The sequence below is a fragment of the Cibotium barometz genome, chromosome 27 (genome assembly GCF_041138505.1).
Source record: "Cibotium barometz isolate CiBa-2024 chromosome 27, ASM4113850v1, whole genome shotgun sequence".
Taxonomy (NCBI): domain Eukaryota; kingdom Viridiplantae; phylum Streptophyta; class Polypodiopsida; order Cyatheales; family Cibotiaceae; genus Cibotium; species Cibotium barometz.
This window is the reverse complement of record NC_141072.1, coordinates 50525101-50541106: the sequence shown is the minus strand read 5'-3', so window position 1 is coordinate 50541106 and position 16006 is coordinate 50525101. Positions and strand designations below refer to the sequence as shown.

Sequence of the window (16006 nt, the reverse complement as noted above, 5' to 3'; positions counted from 1 at the left end):
TAGTTGGACTATTTCTCTTAAACTTCTTCATTTACGGTGGTTAATTCAATCTATAGCCAGTCAAACCGCCCTACATGCGCAATTACTCGTATCAGCTGTCCTTTGTACCCGAACCTCTTGGCTGTGTGTGTATACGTGCGATGGTGCGGGTGTGTGTCATCATATTACAAGGCCTTGCGTTGGTAGGGCCATCCCGGCCATGCCATGGCAAGAGAGAGAGAGAGAGAGAGAGATGTGGCAGTGTAGCACATGTTTTAGCATTGGCAGGGCATGGCAAGAGGGAGAGAACCGTACACGTTTATGCAACCTCCACTCAAAGCTTGCTCTGTCAGTGCTTAATCAACCAACGCCACCACCTTAGAGCCTTGCGAATCCCAGTTTATTAGCGCTAGTAACTGCTTCACTCTTCCCCACCACTGCCTGCTGGCCTTCTCGACTTTTTCGTAGAAGTCACACCCTCCCACTATCTGCACGCTATCCATACCCGTTGTCCTCTTACTTTCAAGCACCTGCTGCTCCTTTGTTTGCGACCTTGAGAAATTATACTCTTAGCTTGTCCACTCATGATGGCTTTCCTGCCCACGGCTGCTACTGCACCGAAACCCTACTTTCCTATCGTCTGCCATAGATGCGTTAGATAAACCCTTCTGCCCAGACTTTCTTCAATGCAGTGTTTATCCCCTTCGGTTTATGCAGTGTACACTCTCAGCAACTGCAGCAACCACTTGGCAAATTCAGCGGCTAATGATGATCTACCTCTTAATTGGGCGACGTTAGACGGCAATATTTCGGGTTCACCCTAGGTCATAAAGGTGCAGAGAAAACCTGCATAGTTCATCATCATCCTGTAGTTCCATCATCGCCGACCCATATTGCTTCTGTACATGTTCTGTAAGTAATCTCTCTTGTTTAACTTGACAATAAGCATCCATTTTGTTGTCTGAGTTCTTTGCCAGGCAAATCATTCAAAAATCGGGGCTTGCCCACTGCGAGACGCCAAAGCCCAGTCTAGAAGCATACTAATAACATCGTACTGGTTGTTAGTTGTGAGGCTGCAAAGGGCCACAACTTCGTGAATGATCGACCACGAGCAAGGGGGTGCGATATCTCATGATCGTTCCAGAAGTACATGGAGCTGGGCAAACATCAAGTTCTAGTTAGAATGCAATCAAACTACATGGGCGAGGCTACTGCTCCCTTCGGTTCGATGATGGCACTCATGACTGAAGAGCAAGAAGAAGCAGAGGGAGGAAAGGATCATCAGCAAGGACCAGCCAATTTCATGTATTACAACACACCGCCTTTGCAGGAGTACGTCAATTCAGCCTCTCTTTTCCAAGTTGCTTTTCACGACCATTCACGCATGGCACAGGAACAGTCCTACGATCTAGTGATCCCAGTGCAAGGCCAACAGTACAGACAGCTCGCTCAAGAGATATCTGACCAGGCAGCTTCAATTGCTGACCATGAGGGAAAATGTGAGCTGCACAGCAGCACTATTAAGCCAGAAGTACAGCTCGATCACGTTAGCAGTACTCGAACATACTCGCAACCCTCTTCGTTAACGCACGAAACCAGGGCATCTCCAACCTCCTTAGATATGGAGAGCTCATGTGGGAAGACGGCCTCGGAGAATGAACTCATTAAGGATAAGATAATCGCGCATCCGAATTATCATAGACTTGTTATCGCCTACATGAATTGCCGCAAGGTAATATAAGCTTTCTCCTTATCACACGAATTTACTCACTTCGTGCTTATAATCAAGCAAATACCAATTGATTTCTTGCTTTTCTGTTGCAGGTCGGTGCACCCCCGGATGTTGCCAGAAAGTTGGACGAGCTAAGCAAGGACTATGAAAATCTCCAGCCTCTAAGAGCATCCAGTGCCAACGAAGCAGATCCGGAGCTGGATCAATTTATGGTAAAGTAATCGTTTTGCTATTGCTATGTCGGCAAGGCGTAACTGTCGCTGGATTGTCATTTGAGGAGTCAGAGTTTTGGAATACAGGACACCTATTGCCATGTGCTGCAGCAGTACCATGAGGAGCTTACGAGGCCGTTCAATGAAGCCATGGAGTTCCTACAAAAGGTTGAGCTGCAAATTAACAATATGAGCAAAGGCAACGTACGATTATCTCAGCTAGGTTCTCCTTCTCTCTCTCTCTCTCTCTCTCTCTCTCTCTCTCGCTCGCTCGCTCTCGTTCTTTGTTGCTGTTAAATGTTGAGTGTCGACTACCGAAATCGCACTATCATCAGTTGCTCAGAGAAGACGTCATGGTCGACTCTAAGCAAGAAAACAAATATATAGCTTTCATCGTCATCATATCGCTACGAAACGCATCGATTGTGTAGCAACTTCTCGAGACTTATTTGCTTGTTTTCAAAGTCGTGGTATGCTAGGAAGATTTGGGTCGAGCAGATCGACAATGTCTCCTCCCACACATTATAGGGTGGAAAGCGTTAGCTTTCACATCGAGGTAAGATGTGATCAACTAGTACTTGCAGCCTCTAGATGGCGCTCACACATATTCACCACATCAGTTTGCCGTGCAGAAGTCGCAAGCTTGAACCCTTTTCCCAACTTCCAAGTTTGTTTCTTTAAGCGAGATGGTGTTCATAGAGGCAGGTTTTAGAGGCGGTTAACGTATATTGAAGGCAACGAAGTATCGTGATTTGCAAACCTTAACACTGTAATTACCTTATTCTTGGGATATTAAAAGTTTATGGCTTTCCTTTTCGATGGACCTGGGGATTAAGGCTTTCTGTTGAGGCTTCACTTAATTGCAAATTTAGAAGGAAAAAGCTGATAGTTAATCAGATTTCCACTGCCTATCCCATTATTACTAGTCGAAATCCCTCTTGGCCCTAGATTGTCATTGGAGTTGCTTTGTGGCCTCAAATGTACCACATTTGGGTAGGAGGAGATCATGCCAACTCTTAAGTGGGTTACCAAGATCCTCCTCATCGGATAAAAAGCAATGAAGCCATCTTGAAAAAGTACATTATGCTCTGTGTGTGTCTCCAAATCGCTCTACCAATTATGCCTACCTTTGCATAAGGTGACTTCATTTGCTGTTAGCTAGAAGCAATTCTTAGCAACGTGTTTTTTAACTTTTAATACTGTTTAAATAGTTAATTAAAAAAACCACTTTGATCTCTTCACTCTCTTTTCTTGCTCGTGTTGTTGCTCTCCATATCTCCGTCCAGAGTAAATCAATTTAAATATTTTGTTGCTCTCCATATCTCCGTCCAGAGTAAATCAATTTAAATATATTCTCCTCCAAGAAGGAAGGTCTTTTGAAAAGATTATTCTCTTGTTTTATAGAAAAGAATAAGTATAATTTAAAATAACTAGTAGCTTTTAAGAATTTGATCACGAGACCACATGTGCGGTAGAGTTCTGAAGCTCCTTCAAACACCTTTGATGATCCAATTTAAGCTTCCCTCTTCATGCTAATAATCTTATACAATCACGCAACAATGATTGTATAATTAATTAGAAGCCTATAACTATCAAAAACCTAATATAATCGTAATTATCCAAACGCCCACAGAGGTAAAAATCACCAAAATGAGGTGTTTAAATCCAAGTCTATGACCTTTACGTACATATCGAAAGTATAATATAGTCATCCAAAGTCACCCATCAATACATATCATAATCATCTAATATTAAATATAGATCACAACAATTAACCGAACCATAGTTCATATCATACGTTTCGTTTGAGTTTGGGGCTATATATGCATGTGGGAGTAGGGAATTAAAAAAATATTTTGATAATTTGATACTTGTAGATAAAATTTGGAGGTCAAAACTTGAGGCTGAAAGTTGAAGGCTGAAAACTTGAATGGTCCTAGTACATACTATGTACTATATGGACTAATAAGTATGTGCAATACATTGGTACAACGTAGGGCTTTTTCATAGTGTAGTGTCCACTGTCCAACTTGAGGTCTAGGTTCTTTTGTAGTGCAAGCCTAGTATCTACTCAGTGCAGAAAAGCCATGGTGTCACTTCAACAAAAAAAGTCTCAAATTTTATAATTAAGAAAAAAGAGCAAGAATGATAAGTCAGTTTCATACAGTGTTTTACCATATGTTAGCAAACATTTGCTTCACCAATCATACTAGTATGATATAAACTATGATCGAAAGCATTGGATAGTTAGAGTAAAAGTAAAAAGTATGAATATAGAGTTCAATTTTAAATAAGGGCTCATGTTGATTGCTCATCGCACAGTTCCACCTTTACTTTGGACATGGCTTGTCCAAGTTTGTCGTTCACAAGCATGGCCAAAACAATTGGGTTTTACAAGAAGGGTATATCCAAAGTTATATTGAAATTGGACGACTCAAGGATTTTTGCTCGATGAGCTTTGTGTGAAGCTTGTTGGTTTGAATCACAATCCAAAATCTAAATAAACTTTCAAACCAAGTATCTACATTATAAGATCAAGCGTTTGACAAGCAATTAGAGACATGAATGAGCATGTATGTACTTTGACTTTTTCTCCAAAGATGCATAAAATTCAAAAGAATAAGTACCTTAAAATAAATCAATATATTATGTTTTCATATAATGCTCTTGGCTCTCTTTGTATTGTTTCCACTTGTAAGTTGCATTGGACATAATTCTCATAGATCACATTAGAACATAGTTGAAGTGTTACTTGAAATTCTTCGAACAATCATAGGTCATTTTTTAATAACACATTGTGCTTAATAGTCGATCTTATTTTAAGATATTTTTAGTGAATATGTATTCTTTTTTCAATATGATTAATTTGTGGATATCCAATTATTATAACTTGATAAAAGTTTAAATAATAATAATAATTTAAAACATTTTATAAGAAACTTTGAATGCTCACAACATTATCAATTTTATGAGAATCTCAGTAAGTTTAGTTTAGTAATCTTTGTATAATTTATGTTTCTTTGAAGTAAGATCTGTTTCTTGTCTCACTTCTCTTCATGTATTTAGTTGCAATATTAGAGATATTATCATCAAAGCTAGTATTACTCTTTCAATATCTTGAGCTTTAAATCACAAAACTCATTAAGGATCTAAAAAGCTCTTATTAGTGTAATCTCTTTCAAATCTCATTAAACTAGATAATTAAATGAACCCGTGTAATGGCAACAAAAGCATAAATTATGTCTTTTATAGATCAAGGCTAGCTTAGTAGGTTTTTTAAACTCTAGCAAAGAAAATATAAAAACTTATTTAACTTAATTTAGACAACTCAATCTAAAAGAAAGTTTCAGCCTTGTAGTTTTTCTATAGATATTGATTTAGAGAAGACTACAATGTGAATAAATTCTCAAGAAGACATCTTAATTAGACTAGACATCTTAATTAGACTTACCTAGCTTGAATCTTCAAGCATTTTTCATCAATAATTGAGTTTTCTAAAGATCTTATAATTTGATTTATGAGGTTGATCGAATAAACCTTGCTTTGATACCAATCAAAATGTTCTTCTAGATATATATGATCTAATTAAAATATCTCTTATATTTCTTGCTAAAATTTTAAGCGCACAAAAAATTGAATCACATATCATATCATTAATTAAAAGTCTATGATTAAGCCAATGAGGTGATTGTTCATGTGGTGAAGATATTTGTCTAGGACCAAGAGGTCTTAGGTTTAAAACTCCTCTTGGTGCTTTCTCGACGGTATTTTCTACGGGCGGATAATCAGATAGGTGTCTATAGGCAATAAAAAATGAATAATTACGAGAGAACCTTGTGCATAAGGTTAATTTAAAAAAGATTCCATAACTAATACTTGCATGAAAATGTTCATCATTATCTTGGTTTGAAACTTCTCATTTGCATTTTGTAAGGTTAAAAAAAGGGATCACGATCAACCCATCTAAGCTTTTATCAAAACCCTCTCATGTGACATGTCATTGGAAAGCTCTTGAAGAGTACAATCTAAATTCATGATCTTCAATAAATTTGTGGTTGGGATGCTTAAGATGCAGTAAAGATTATATTGACAAGATTTTCAAAGTATGGGAGTTTTAAAAAATTCTCTAACATTGACTTATTTGGTGAGAGGAAATAGTATTATTGGTTGCATGGTATCTCTTTATTTGATGAGAGGAAATAGTATGTTTTATATTGAGTTTTCATTTTTCTTTCAATATTTTTTTTGTTCTTATGAAACAAGTACATAGCGAAAAGACATTTTTATAATTCATAAATATTTTATAATTTTTAAACATGACACTCGTTTATCTTGTTAGATTACCAAACTAGTGTTAAAAGGTGAGATCAAAGGTGAGATCCATAGACGAGAATAATGTGTCTTGCCTTGTGTAGATAGCCAGTAGCTTTACAGATAGCAGTTTAGCGGATGGTAGAGTGCAACCAAAACTAGCAACAATCTATCCATGGTAGCTTAAAAAGTCGTAACCTCTTGTCAACTTGATTGTGCATAGCGGAGAAGAAGAGAAGAGAAGATCATAGCTCAGAATTGTGTAGAAGTCTTTTATATATAAACGTAGTCGCTTTGCTCATTAATAGGGTGTTAAGTCATACAATGGTGATTCGATGTAGTATTAATGCTTCTCTTTATCTCCTTGCTTAACAAGGAGTAATAGTAGCAGCGAGGGAGAGAGAGACTCTCCACAAGGTGTTCCGTTATTTTTAAATGGCAAGCTTTGATCAACGTACCAAGCTCGTAAACATAAGCTCCATAATTTGAAAACAATTTAGGTGTCATGAATTTATTCTATATCCATGTATGTTATGTATTTATATGGTGTATTGTCCTCATCATATAGAGTATATTAAATTATGTATCGGCCTTGAACTATGTGGGTGCACGGGTCACATGAGTTCATTGTGATGAGTTGACATGACCACCAAATTGTGAGGGTGATAAGAGTTTGTCATTTCTTGATTGTGCCAGGGATCATGTGTGTCTTATTAACTTTTAGAGTGGATATTGAAAATAAAATCTTAATATGAGTGTATTCATTTGTATATATCGTGTATGTGTGCAAAGTTAGAATGCTATGAGTGGATGAATGCTTTGAGAGCAACCAAGGTGTATAAGTGATTGGTGAGTTTGAGAGTGTGACTAGGATAGATAAGAGTAACATGAGGGATGAGATTGAATGATTGTAAGTTGTGATATGGGGATAACTCTTTTTTATTATGTTTTACATAGTCTTATCTTTTGTGAGTGAGTATTTTTATTATGATTAAGATTAGTTATATCATATTGTATGTACTGAATAGTACGATAGCAACTATGCATACTATACAACTAGATTATATCTAAAAGTTGATATTCAACATTTTAAATTTGAAATCTACTTACTATTAATAAATTTATCTAGAGTATTGATATCCTTTCTAATATTAAACTTTATCCAAATAAAAGCATACAAGAATGATATTTGTACAAATCTAAGGTCTTTTCATATAGGCATTTGATAGTGTTAGCACATAACTTTGAAAAGGAGTTTGGATGATTATGGAAAAAGAAAAAAAACAAGGTTGACTTATGTTTTTAATGATTTATTAGAAAATTGTACTAGAGTTGAAGTTTTACTTTGATCTTTTTTAAGCTATTAATAAAGAATTTTAACTAAACTTCATTTGATTAAAAGAATACAAGAATTAGTATAAATCTAAAATCGTTTTATATAGACATTTGATAGTGTCAACACAAAACTTTCTACAAAGAAGTTTGGGTGATGATGGAAAAAGAAAATAAAGCAAGATCGACTCGTATGTTTTCAATGCTTAGTTAGAAAATTTTATTAAAGTTTGAGATTTACTTTAATTTTTTTAAAGATATCAATTAAGAATTTTAATCAAACTATCTCAGTTCAATAGTTTTATTTTCTCAATTATTATAATAGTTAAAGTGAGCTTGAAATATATAATATTACACTTTTTGAATCAAGGTTAACAATAGATTCTTTGTTTTAATATTTAATAATAAGTATTAATTAGATTATTCTTGAGCCTTGATCTTAGCATGTGCATGTCTTTTAGATTCTTGATAGGTTTTTTTGCATTTTGTTTGTGGCAATCCAAGTTGGTGAAATGCTTACACAATGATATGTTCAAATCAAATAGCTTTTTTAAATAAATTTATTATTTTATCTAATTTCTCTCATGAGTAAAAAGTTAAAAATAAAGAGATGTGATTAGCTCTATATAAATTCATTGATATATATTTAGATTGTATTTGGATGGTTTACTTTTGTTTAATGTATCATGTGAATTCTTATAATGTTCATTTGACATGACATATATGATGTGATATAGTGGAAGTCTTCATGTCTTAATTACACTCTCTAAACATCATGTAGGAACTTTAACACAAAACGCATGAAAGAGATTGGTTTTTTAGTACATGCATTATGCACTTAAAAAGATAACATACATTCTTAGCCAATGGTCTTTCAAAATATGACTAATATATGATCAATCTCCAAAAGGGAGAGATCATTATGAATGAATGTTAGCCTAGCTATATATAGATTCTTGCATAAGTCGATCAGTCTTACTAGTATGAGTCACCATCTTGAACAAATAAAATGCTAGTCGATTATATCAAATGTTGGTCGGTCTATTGTAAAAGCTAAAAAAATTTATGTCTAAATCAAGGATTAACTATGAGATTAGATATAACTATGTGTGTGTACGTGACATTTCCTCTTGGTAAACTTGATGATGGGTTGAAAACCTGTTATTTATCTTTGTGTACTTTTGATTTTTAACTTGAATTGCTTTTTCTTTTGATACTTTGATTGAAAACTCTATTTCTCAGATCCAGTGGAAGTTCGGTATATGTTCATTTGACATGACATATATGATGTGATATAGTGGAAGCCTTCATGTCTTAATTACACTCTCTAAACATCATGTAGAAACTTTAACACAAAACGCATGAAAGAGATTGGTTTTTTAGTATATACATTATGCACTTAAAAAAGATTACATTCTTAGTCAATGGTCTTTTAAAATATGATTAATATATGATCAATCTCCAAAAGGGAGAGATCATTATGAATGAATGTTAGCCTAGCTATATATAGATTCTTGCACAAGTCGATCAGTCTTACTAGTTTGGGTCACCATCTTGAACAAATAAAATGCTAGTCGATTATATCAAATGTTGGTCGGTCTATTGTAAAAGCTAAAAAAATTTATGTCTAAATCAAGGATTAACTATGAGATTAGATATAACTATGTGTGTGTACGTGACATTTCCTAGTCGATTATATCAAATGTTGGTCGGTCTATTGTAAAAGCTAAAAAAATTTATGTCTAAATCAAGGATTAACTATGAGATTAGATATAACTATGTGTGTGTACGTGACATTTCCTCTTGTTAAACTTGATGATGGGTTGGAAACCTATTATCTATCTTCTTATACTTTTGATTTTTAACTTGGATTGCTTTTTCTTTTGATACTTTGATTGAAATCTCTACTTCTCAGATTCAGTGGAAGTTTGGTTAAGAACATTGAATCTCATTTCAATGTTGTTTTTCTTTTCTTGCAAATGATTGACTTTTGATTGAGGTTGATTAAGGCACCTAATTGAGGTTGTATCTCTTGTTCTTCGAAAGACATTGAGGCACTGCTTTGAGGACCTAACTTTCATGGGCTAAATGTTGAGGATTAGTCTAATGTATGCATGATCTTTTTGATGCTTCTTAATTGCATGCATCTACGTTACTTGGACTTGTATATTCCTTATGACAATGTCCTTGAAAACTACGACAATGTCTTTGTGGTATAAGTATAGAGATTATGGGTTTAGAAATGTACTTGTTACGCTTGTCAAGAAGGGTCTTCAGAAAGAATAAGCAATGCTGTTCTTGTACCCTTTCAAAGAGAGTTTCTAAACTCTGTTGTAACGTGAAATCATATTTATCTTGCATAGAGGAACGGTCCATTGCTTTAAGCTACAATCGTATAAACAAATAAACATTGATTTTATGTTGTGATAAGGTAACCTTTTTTCTTCAAAAGATAAGATATAATTTAAGGTAACATACTTATAAAGATTGCTAGGATATCTACTCCTCCTTAATATGCCATCTATCGGTGCATAAACATAAATATTAAAAACTCTGTGACGTGCATCTCGCACTTAGATGCCACGTAGACATATCTGTACAGAAGGTGCAGGACTTGGGATGGTAAACTGGTCCCATGTGAGCCCAATCCGAGACGAGTCAGCCAGGGATCCATCCTAGTCGTTTGAGGTTAGGTGTGCATTGTCTTGCACAAGAGTCCAAGGTCAGGTGTGCACTGTCATGCACATGAAACAGTGCCAGTCTACGTTGCGTCTCCCTTTGGAATGATGTCAGTGATTTTGTGTATCTAGTATGGTACCGGATGCTAGATCATTGTGTAGATAGTAAGGGTTTGCTTTTAGGAATAGGGGCCAGTCCATAGAGCTACCCCAAGTCTTAGTGTGGACATGGGGATAGTGTGAAAACACCCCCATGAGGGATAGGAAGGCATTGGCTGAATCCACCAGCCATGAAAGGGTTGTAGGACAGCCCTAGGGGCATGCCAGGGACAGCCAACAACACATCTAGTGTTATGAGGGTTGCAGGGCAAAGTTGGGGCAGCCCATACAGGCTGCCTAGTCCCCAAAAACAGCATATATTCAGTGTTCAGTATCTTGGGATTCAGGCGCATGATGCCCAACCTACAAGGGAAAAAGGTGTAGACTTTTATGTGTTTTTTTAGAATTTAATGTTGATTTAATAGTCATGGACAAGGACTGATGCTGGCCGCTTGATTATCTACTAGCCGACTGCTATTGGAAGGAGAAAGGTCAAGTTTTTGTAATTTCTTTTTTAGATTTGTATCATTCTAATAAAGCAAATACATCATCCGTGGTGGGGGTTCTATTTAGGGTATTTGGGACCCAATCTTGTGTCCTCTCCTTTCTTTCTCTCTATTTTTTTGCACATTTTTATTCAGTTTCGTTAATTTTATCGCGAAAAGTGTGCTAATTTTGAGCATTGAAGTTACCGATCTCCCCTGAAGCTTCTGCATGTTACAAACTCCTATGCATGAGGCTAAACATCATAGACTATATGTATACTTTCTATGAATAAAATCATAGAGCTGTATACTTTGCATAAAGTCTATGAGCAACATGCATGGACTATGCATACTCTATGAATAAAATAATAGAGCATAGTGTATGCATACATAGACTATGCATACTCTATGCATGTATGTATAGAGCATGCTTTATGTGTGCATAGAGATTGTTCACATAACTAATCTTAAATCCTAGCACCCAAGGGTGTAAATAAGAAAAGCCTAAATTCTAGGCAAGCATAGAGCATGGAGCATGCATGGACTATGCATACTATACACATGCATGCATAGAGTACATAGATGCTTTGAGTTTGTTTACATAACTAATCCTAAACCCTAGCACCCAATGGTGCAACTGATCCTAAATTCCAGTATCCAAGGATGCAAGCAAGGAAAGCCTAAACTTTAAGCATGCATAGAGTATGCATACTCTATGCATGCATGTATGGAGCATAGAGTATACTTTTTGCATGCATAGAGTACATGTATGTTTTATGCATACATATACATACATGGAGCATGTATAGAATATTCATGTACTCTATACATGTATGCATATAATATGATTTTTTGCATGCAAAGAGATTGCATGTCTTATGCTGTATGTATATCTACAATATACATAGAGCATTGAGCATAGCCTGCATAGAGTATTGAGCATGAAGCATATTGTTCTCTTTATGTATAGATCATAGGGTATGCTTTATGAATGCATAGATTATGCTATATATCCTATGCTTTATGAATGTCTTGTGTATTAAGTTCTTATGCTTAAAGATCTTATGAATTAAGCTCTAGTACATTGTGTCTAAATCTCTCTTGATTTTATAAGCAGTAAGACTAATGCTTTCTTTTTATTGTATAGGTATTAAAGCTTAGTGGTTATGTATAAAGGCATTAAGTATAAAGCCTATGCGTAAAGTCTTTATTACTAGGATTTTTACATAACTCTGCATAAAGTGTAAGTGTTATGTTTATGAATGATGGACGTATGTATAAAGGTTTTATATATAGCTTTATTTATTCATATAAGAGAGCACATGTATACTCTATGCTCTCATACATGTAGTATTTGTACATATAGAGCATACATACAGTCTATATGGTCATAAATAGAGCTTGCAACCTTTATTCATAGATACAAAAAGCATACATATGTTTTATGTATGCACACATAGATCACGTATTATATATAAAACAGTAGTAGAGCATAAATAGACTTAAAGCAACAAAAAAGATTCTTTACACTCTACGGTGTAAAAAATAAATAATCCTTTGTACTATAGGCCATGATCCTTTGTACTCTAGGCAAAGTGTAAAACTCAAATTAACAAGTTGAGTGGATTGGAGAGGAGTTGTGCAACGATAGTGGGGTTCTCAAAATACTTACAAAAGAAACACTTAGAGATTGATTTGAAAAAGCAAAGAGTAAAAAGAATTAGAGAATCGGAATAAAATAATCTTTTGTGCAAGATAGATTTACAGTAGTTATGTGAATATCTTATAAAAATAAAAAAACTAGAATATTATGTGAGATAAAATAAGCCAAGTCACACATGTCACACATGTTTTACTTATTATTAAGAGGAGACTAAGTAAAATCGATTTAAGAGAATCAAGTGTAGAAAAAGAAAATGTCGTGTATATTCGTGCCATGGTTAATTTTCTACATGAATAGTCTTAATCCTTGATTAAGCTTTAGTTAGTATGACATTTAGATTACCAACATCATTTTCATTAGTACAACTAGGCTTTCATGCGTGGAATGTTGATATCAGAGCATTCAAGCTCAGTACACTAAGCATGGTCTGAAGAAAGATATACAGTTCGAGCAGAGAATGCAGTAGGGTAGTAGATAGAGTGGATTGCAATAGGTGAAGCTAGAGGAAGCATTCCTTGAGTATGTATGCATAACTAGTATATAATTAAGCTCTTAGATGAATTTCAAAGACCTAGAAACATGCATGATCAGTTTTGAAAGTTGACTCACCATTAATGGTAAGGGAAAAGCAAACATGGGGATAGTAGTGGAATAGATGCTTAGCTCTTTAGTAAGACTTGAAAGTGAAGATCGAGTGAAGGTGTTTAAATAAAAATATCAATTAAATTTAAAATTAGTTAAAGTAGCAGGTAAGTAGTAGTACAAGGAGAAAGGATAATAGAGTGTCCATCTCGTCATGGAGTTTAGTAGGAGGGAATGTCACGTGTACATCCATGTTATTGTTAATTCTTTGCTTGAACAATCTTAACTCTTGATTAAGCTTCAATTAGGATATTATTTATGTCACCAATATCATCTTCATCAATACAATGAAGCTATAGCAAGGCAATATCATACACAAATATCAGTGAATGACATTAATCTTACTCGTATATAATATTAATATTAATTCTTCATCATATGAATACTTTCATGTAAACATACGTTCTTGTTGTATGCTTGAGGGAGAGGAGGGCTTATGTATGAGTTTGTGGGAGAGGAGAGCTTGTGTATGAGTTTGTATTTAGGTCACCAATATCATCTTCATCAGTACAATGAAGCTATAGCAAGGCAATATCATACACAAATAGCAGTGAATGACATTAATCTTACTCGTACATATTATTAATATTAATTCTTCATCTTATGAATACTTTCAGGTAAACATACATTCTTGTTGTATGCTTGAGGGAGAGGAGGGCTTACGTATGATTTTGTGGGAGATGAGAGCTTATACGTTCTTGTTTGTGGGAGAGGAGAGCTTATGTAAACAGACGTTCTTATGTTTGGATAAATAAAATACTAGTTGGTTATATTAAATGTTGGTCAATCTATTGTAAATGTTTAAAAATTGGTGCTTAAATTAGATATTAGTCATGAGATTATTGATGACCATGTCATATGTGTACATGACATGACATATAATAGATCTAGAGTGTATTCTTTATTTAAATCGTTATGGGACACATATGCAATGTATAATTTAAATAACTAAGATAATAGAACTTTTAGGTAAATATCTTAAAGTATATTTAAAAAAATCCTAAGGTTATTTGTGTATTTTAAACATGTATATGGATTTAGATTTATAATTTATATACGGTTATATCACATGTATAAAGAATTTCTACATTACTTGTTGAAAACTTTTCATAGCATATGCATTCAAAGTTTCTTTATAGGATAATGTTTGATATGTTAATTACTAAAGAGTATATAAAGTACTACTTCACTTGTCAGCTTTACGAGTCTAGTTATAGCACTTGCATTTAGAGATGTAGCCATTTATATGATAGTGAAGTGTGGATGTAGACTACTAATAGATTGGAATATTTTTTCTTTGGGAGGTTTTTTTTTCGGAGTCTTAGGTACTCTTGTGAGTGTAAGTAATCTTATTACGGCACTTCACTTGTACTTACACGTTCTCATTGGTCTATTTTGAGCGCTGTGCTTCTATCTTTCTTCTTTCTTATTGTATCCATGTGTGTTGCTACTTGGGTCATCACTTCAATCATTGATATTAGAGTTAAGTTCTCTTTGTTTACTTCCTTGTCATCTTTTTCTCAAGTTGATCTTTTAATTCTCATATTGATCTGATCTATCTTCTTAGGTGGAAAAGGTGTATGTAGCTATACTATATGATTAACTATGTTAAACAACATTTGTGTGCATTTTAGATTATTTTGGACGTGTTTTGAGGCTTATTTACAAGTTATAATATTTTTGTAGGCATTCAAGGGATTTGAGTTCTTGTCTTTATTCAATTTCAGATTTTTTTTACACAATAGAAGTAGCATTTGATGTCTAGATAGGATCGTCGTTATCTTTGATATCATATCTTTAAGATATTTATTTTGAGTGTTGTGCTTTTATCTTTCCTCTTTCTTATTGTATCCATGTGTGTTGCTACTTGGATCATCACTTCAGTAATTGATATCAGAGTTAAGTTCTCTTTGTTCACTTTCTTGTCATCTTTTCTTCAAGTTGGTCTTTTAATTCTCATATTGATTTGATCTATCTTCTTAGGTGGAGAAGGTGTATGTAGCTATAGTGTATGATTAACTATGTTAACAACATTTGGGTTGTTGCAAGATTAGGGTGTTCAGTTTTGTCCAGTTTATGTTGGACTGGGACAAAGCTTGGAGAGAAAATTTGGGGAGGCAAGGTACTTAAAATGAGAACAATCAACTAAAATAAAATACACATGCACTCAAATTAACCTAATATAACTTAAATTAATATAAATTAGTCTTATTAATCAAAATTAATCATAAAAAATATGATGAAATGATAAAAATTTGATCTTTCTATACTTAGAGTGATTCAATTTTTTTTCTATAGATATACCATTATAAGTACACTAGTCACTATAGAATTTAGATGATTTACATCAAAAATGTAATTTTACTAATTAAATTATTAATATTTGCAAGCCTTCTAATAACCTAGAAGAATTTTGAAAAAGAGATCATTAAAAATCCAACCATTGGATTTGAAATTTTGACTAACCACTACATTCTAATAATGTCTCACTATCTATCACTCCTTTGATCTACAAGATTGAGCATTTTAAGTGGTAGTTATTATGGGTACAAAAAGTAGCATATTTTATAACACTTTAAAGATTTTGAAATATTTAAAGAAAATAGAAAAATATCTTAAAGTTTTCTCAAAAAATCAAGTTAAGCTCTATATTATGTGAATATCTAAGGTCCAAAGTGGTAATCTCATATGAGTTTCTATGTAAAAGATATTAGCATTTTATGGAATCAGTCCAAATTTGGGACACGGTGTATACATTTACTTTGCACCTTAGGAAATAGGGACTTTAGACTATCTAATGCTTAATCAGATTATGCAACTTTATTTCCAAATTTGTATGTAATGTTTCAACAAAAGAACTTGAAAGGAAATTC

General features: G+C 34.1%; 1 protein-coding gene across 2 annotated transcripts in view; it reads left to right on the top strand.

Annotated features, from left to right (window-relative positions):
* Window positions 1–216: 216 nt before the first annotated feature.
* The window catches only part of LOC147623493 (homeobox protein knotted-1-like 2), a 58161-nt gene continuing 42371 nt past the window's right edge, over window positions 217–16006 (top strand). Inside the window, exons 1-4 of one of the 2 annotated variants that reach the window (XR_015269388.1) lie at window positions 217–891; window positions 1045–1711; window positions 1804–1923; window positions 2011–2146. Coding sequence is in view for 1 of the 2 variants with exons in the window: in XM_086821658.1 (XP_086677784.1) it covers window positions 1130–1711; window positions 1804–1923; window positions 2011–2146 (838 nt within the window). In the remaining variant the exon portion in view is untranslated. The remainder of the gene's footprint in view (window positions 892–1044; window positions 1712–1803; window positions 1924–2010; window positions 2147–16006) is intronic. The other variant, XM_086821658.1, reaches the window with a different exon arrangement.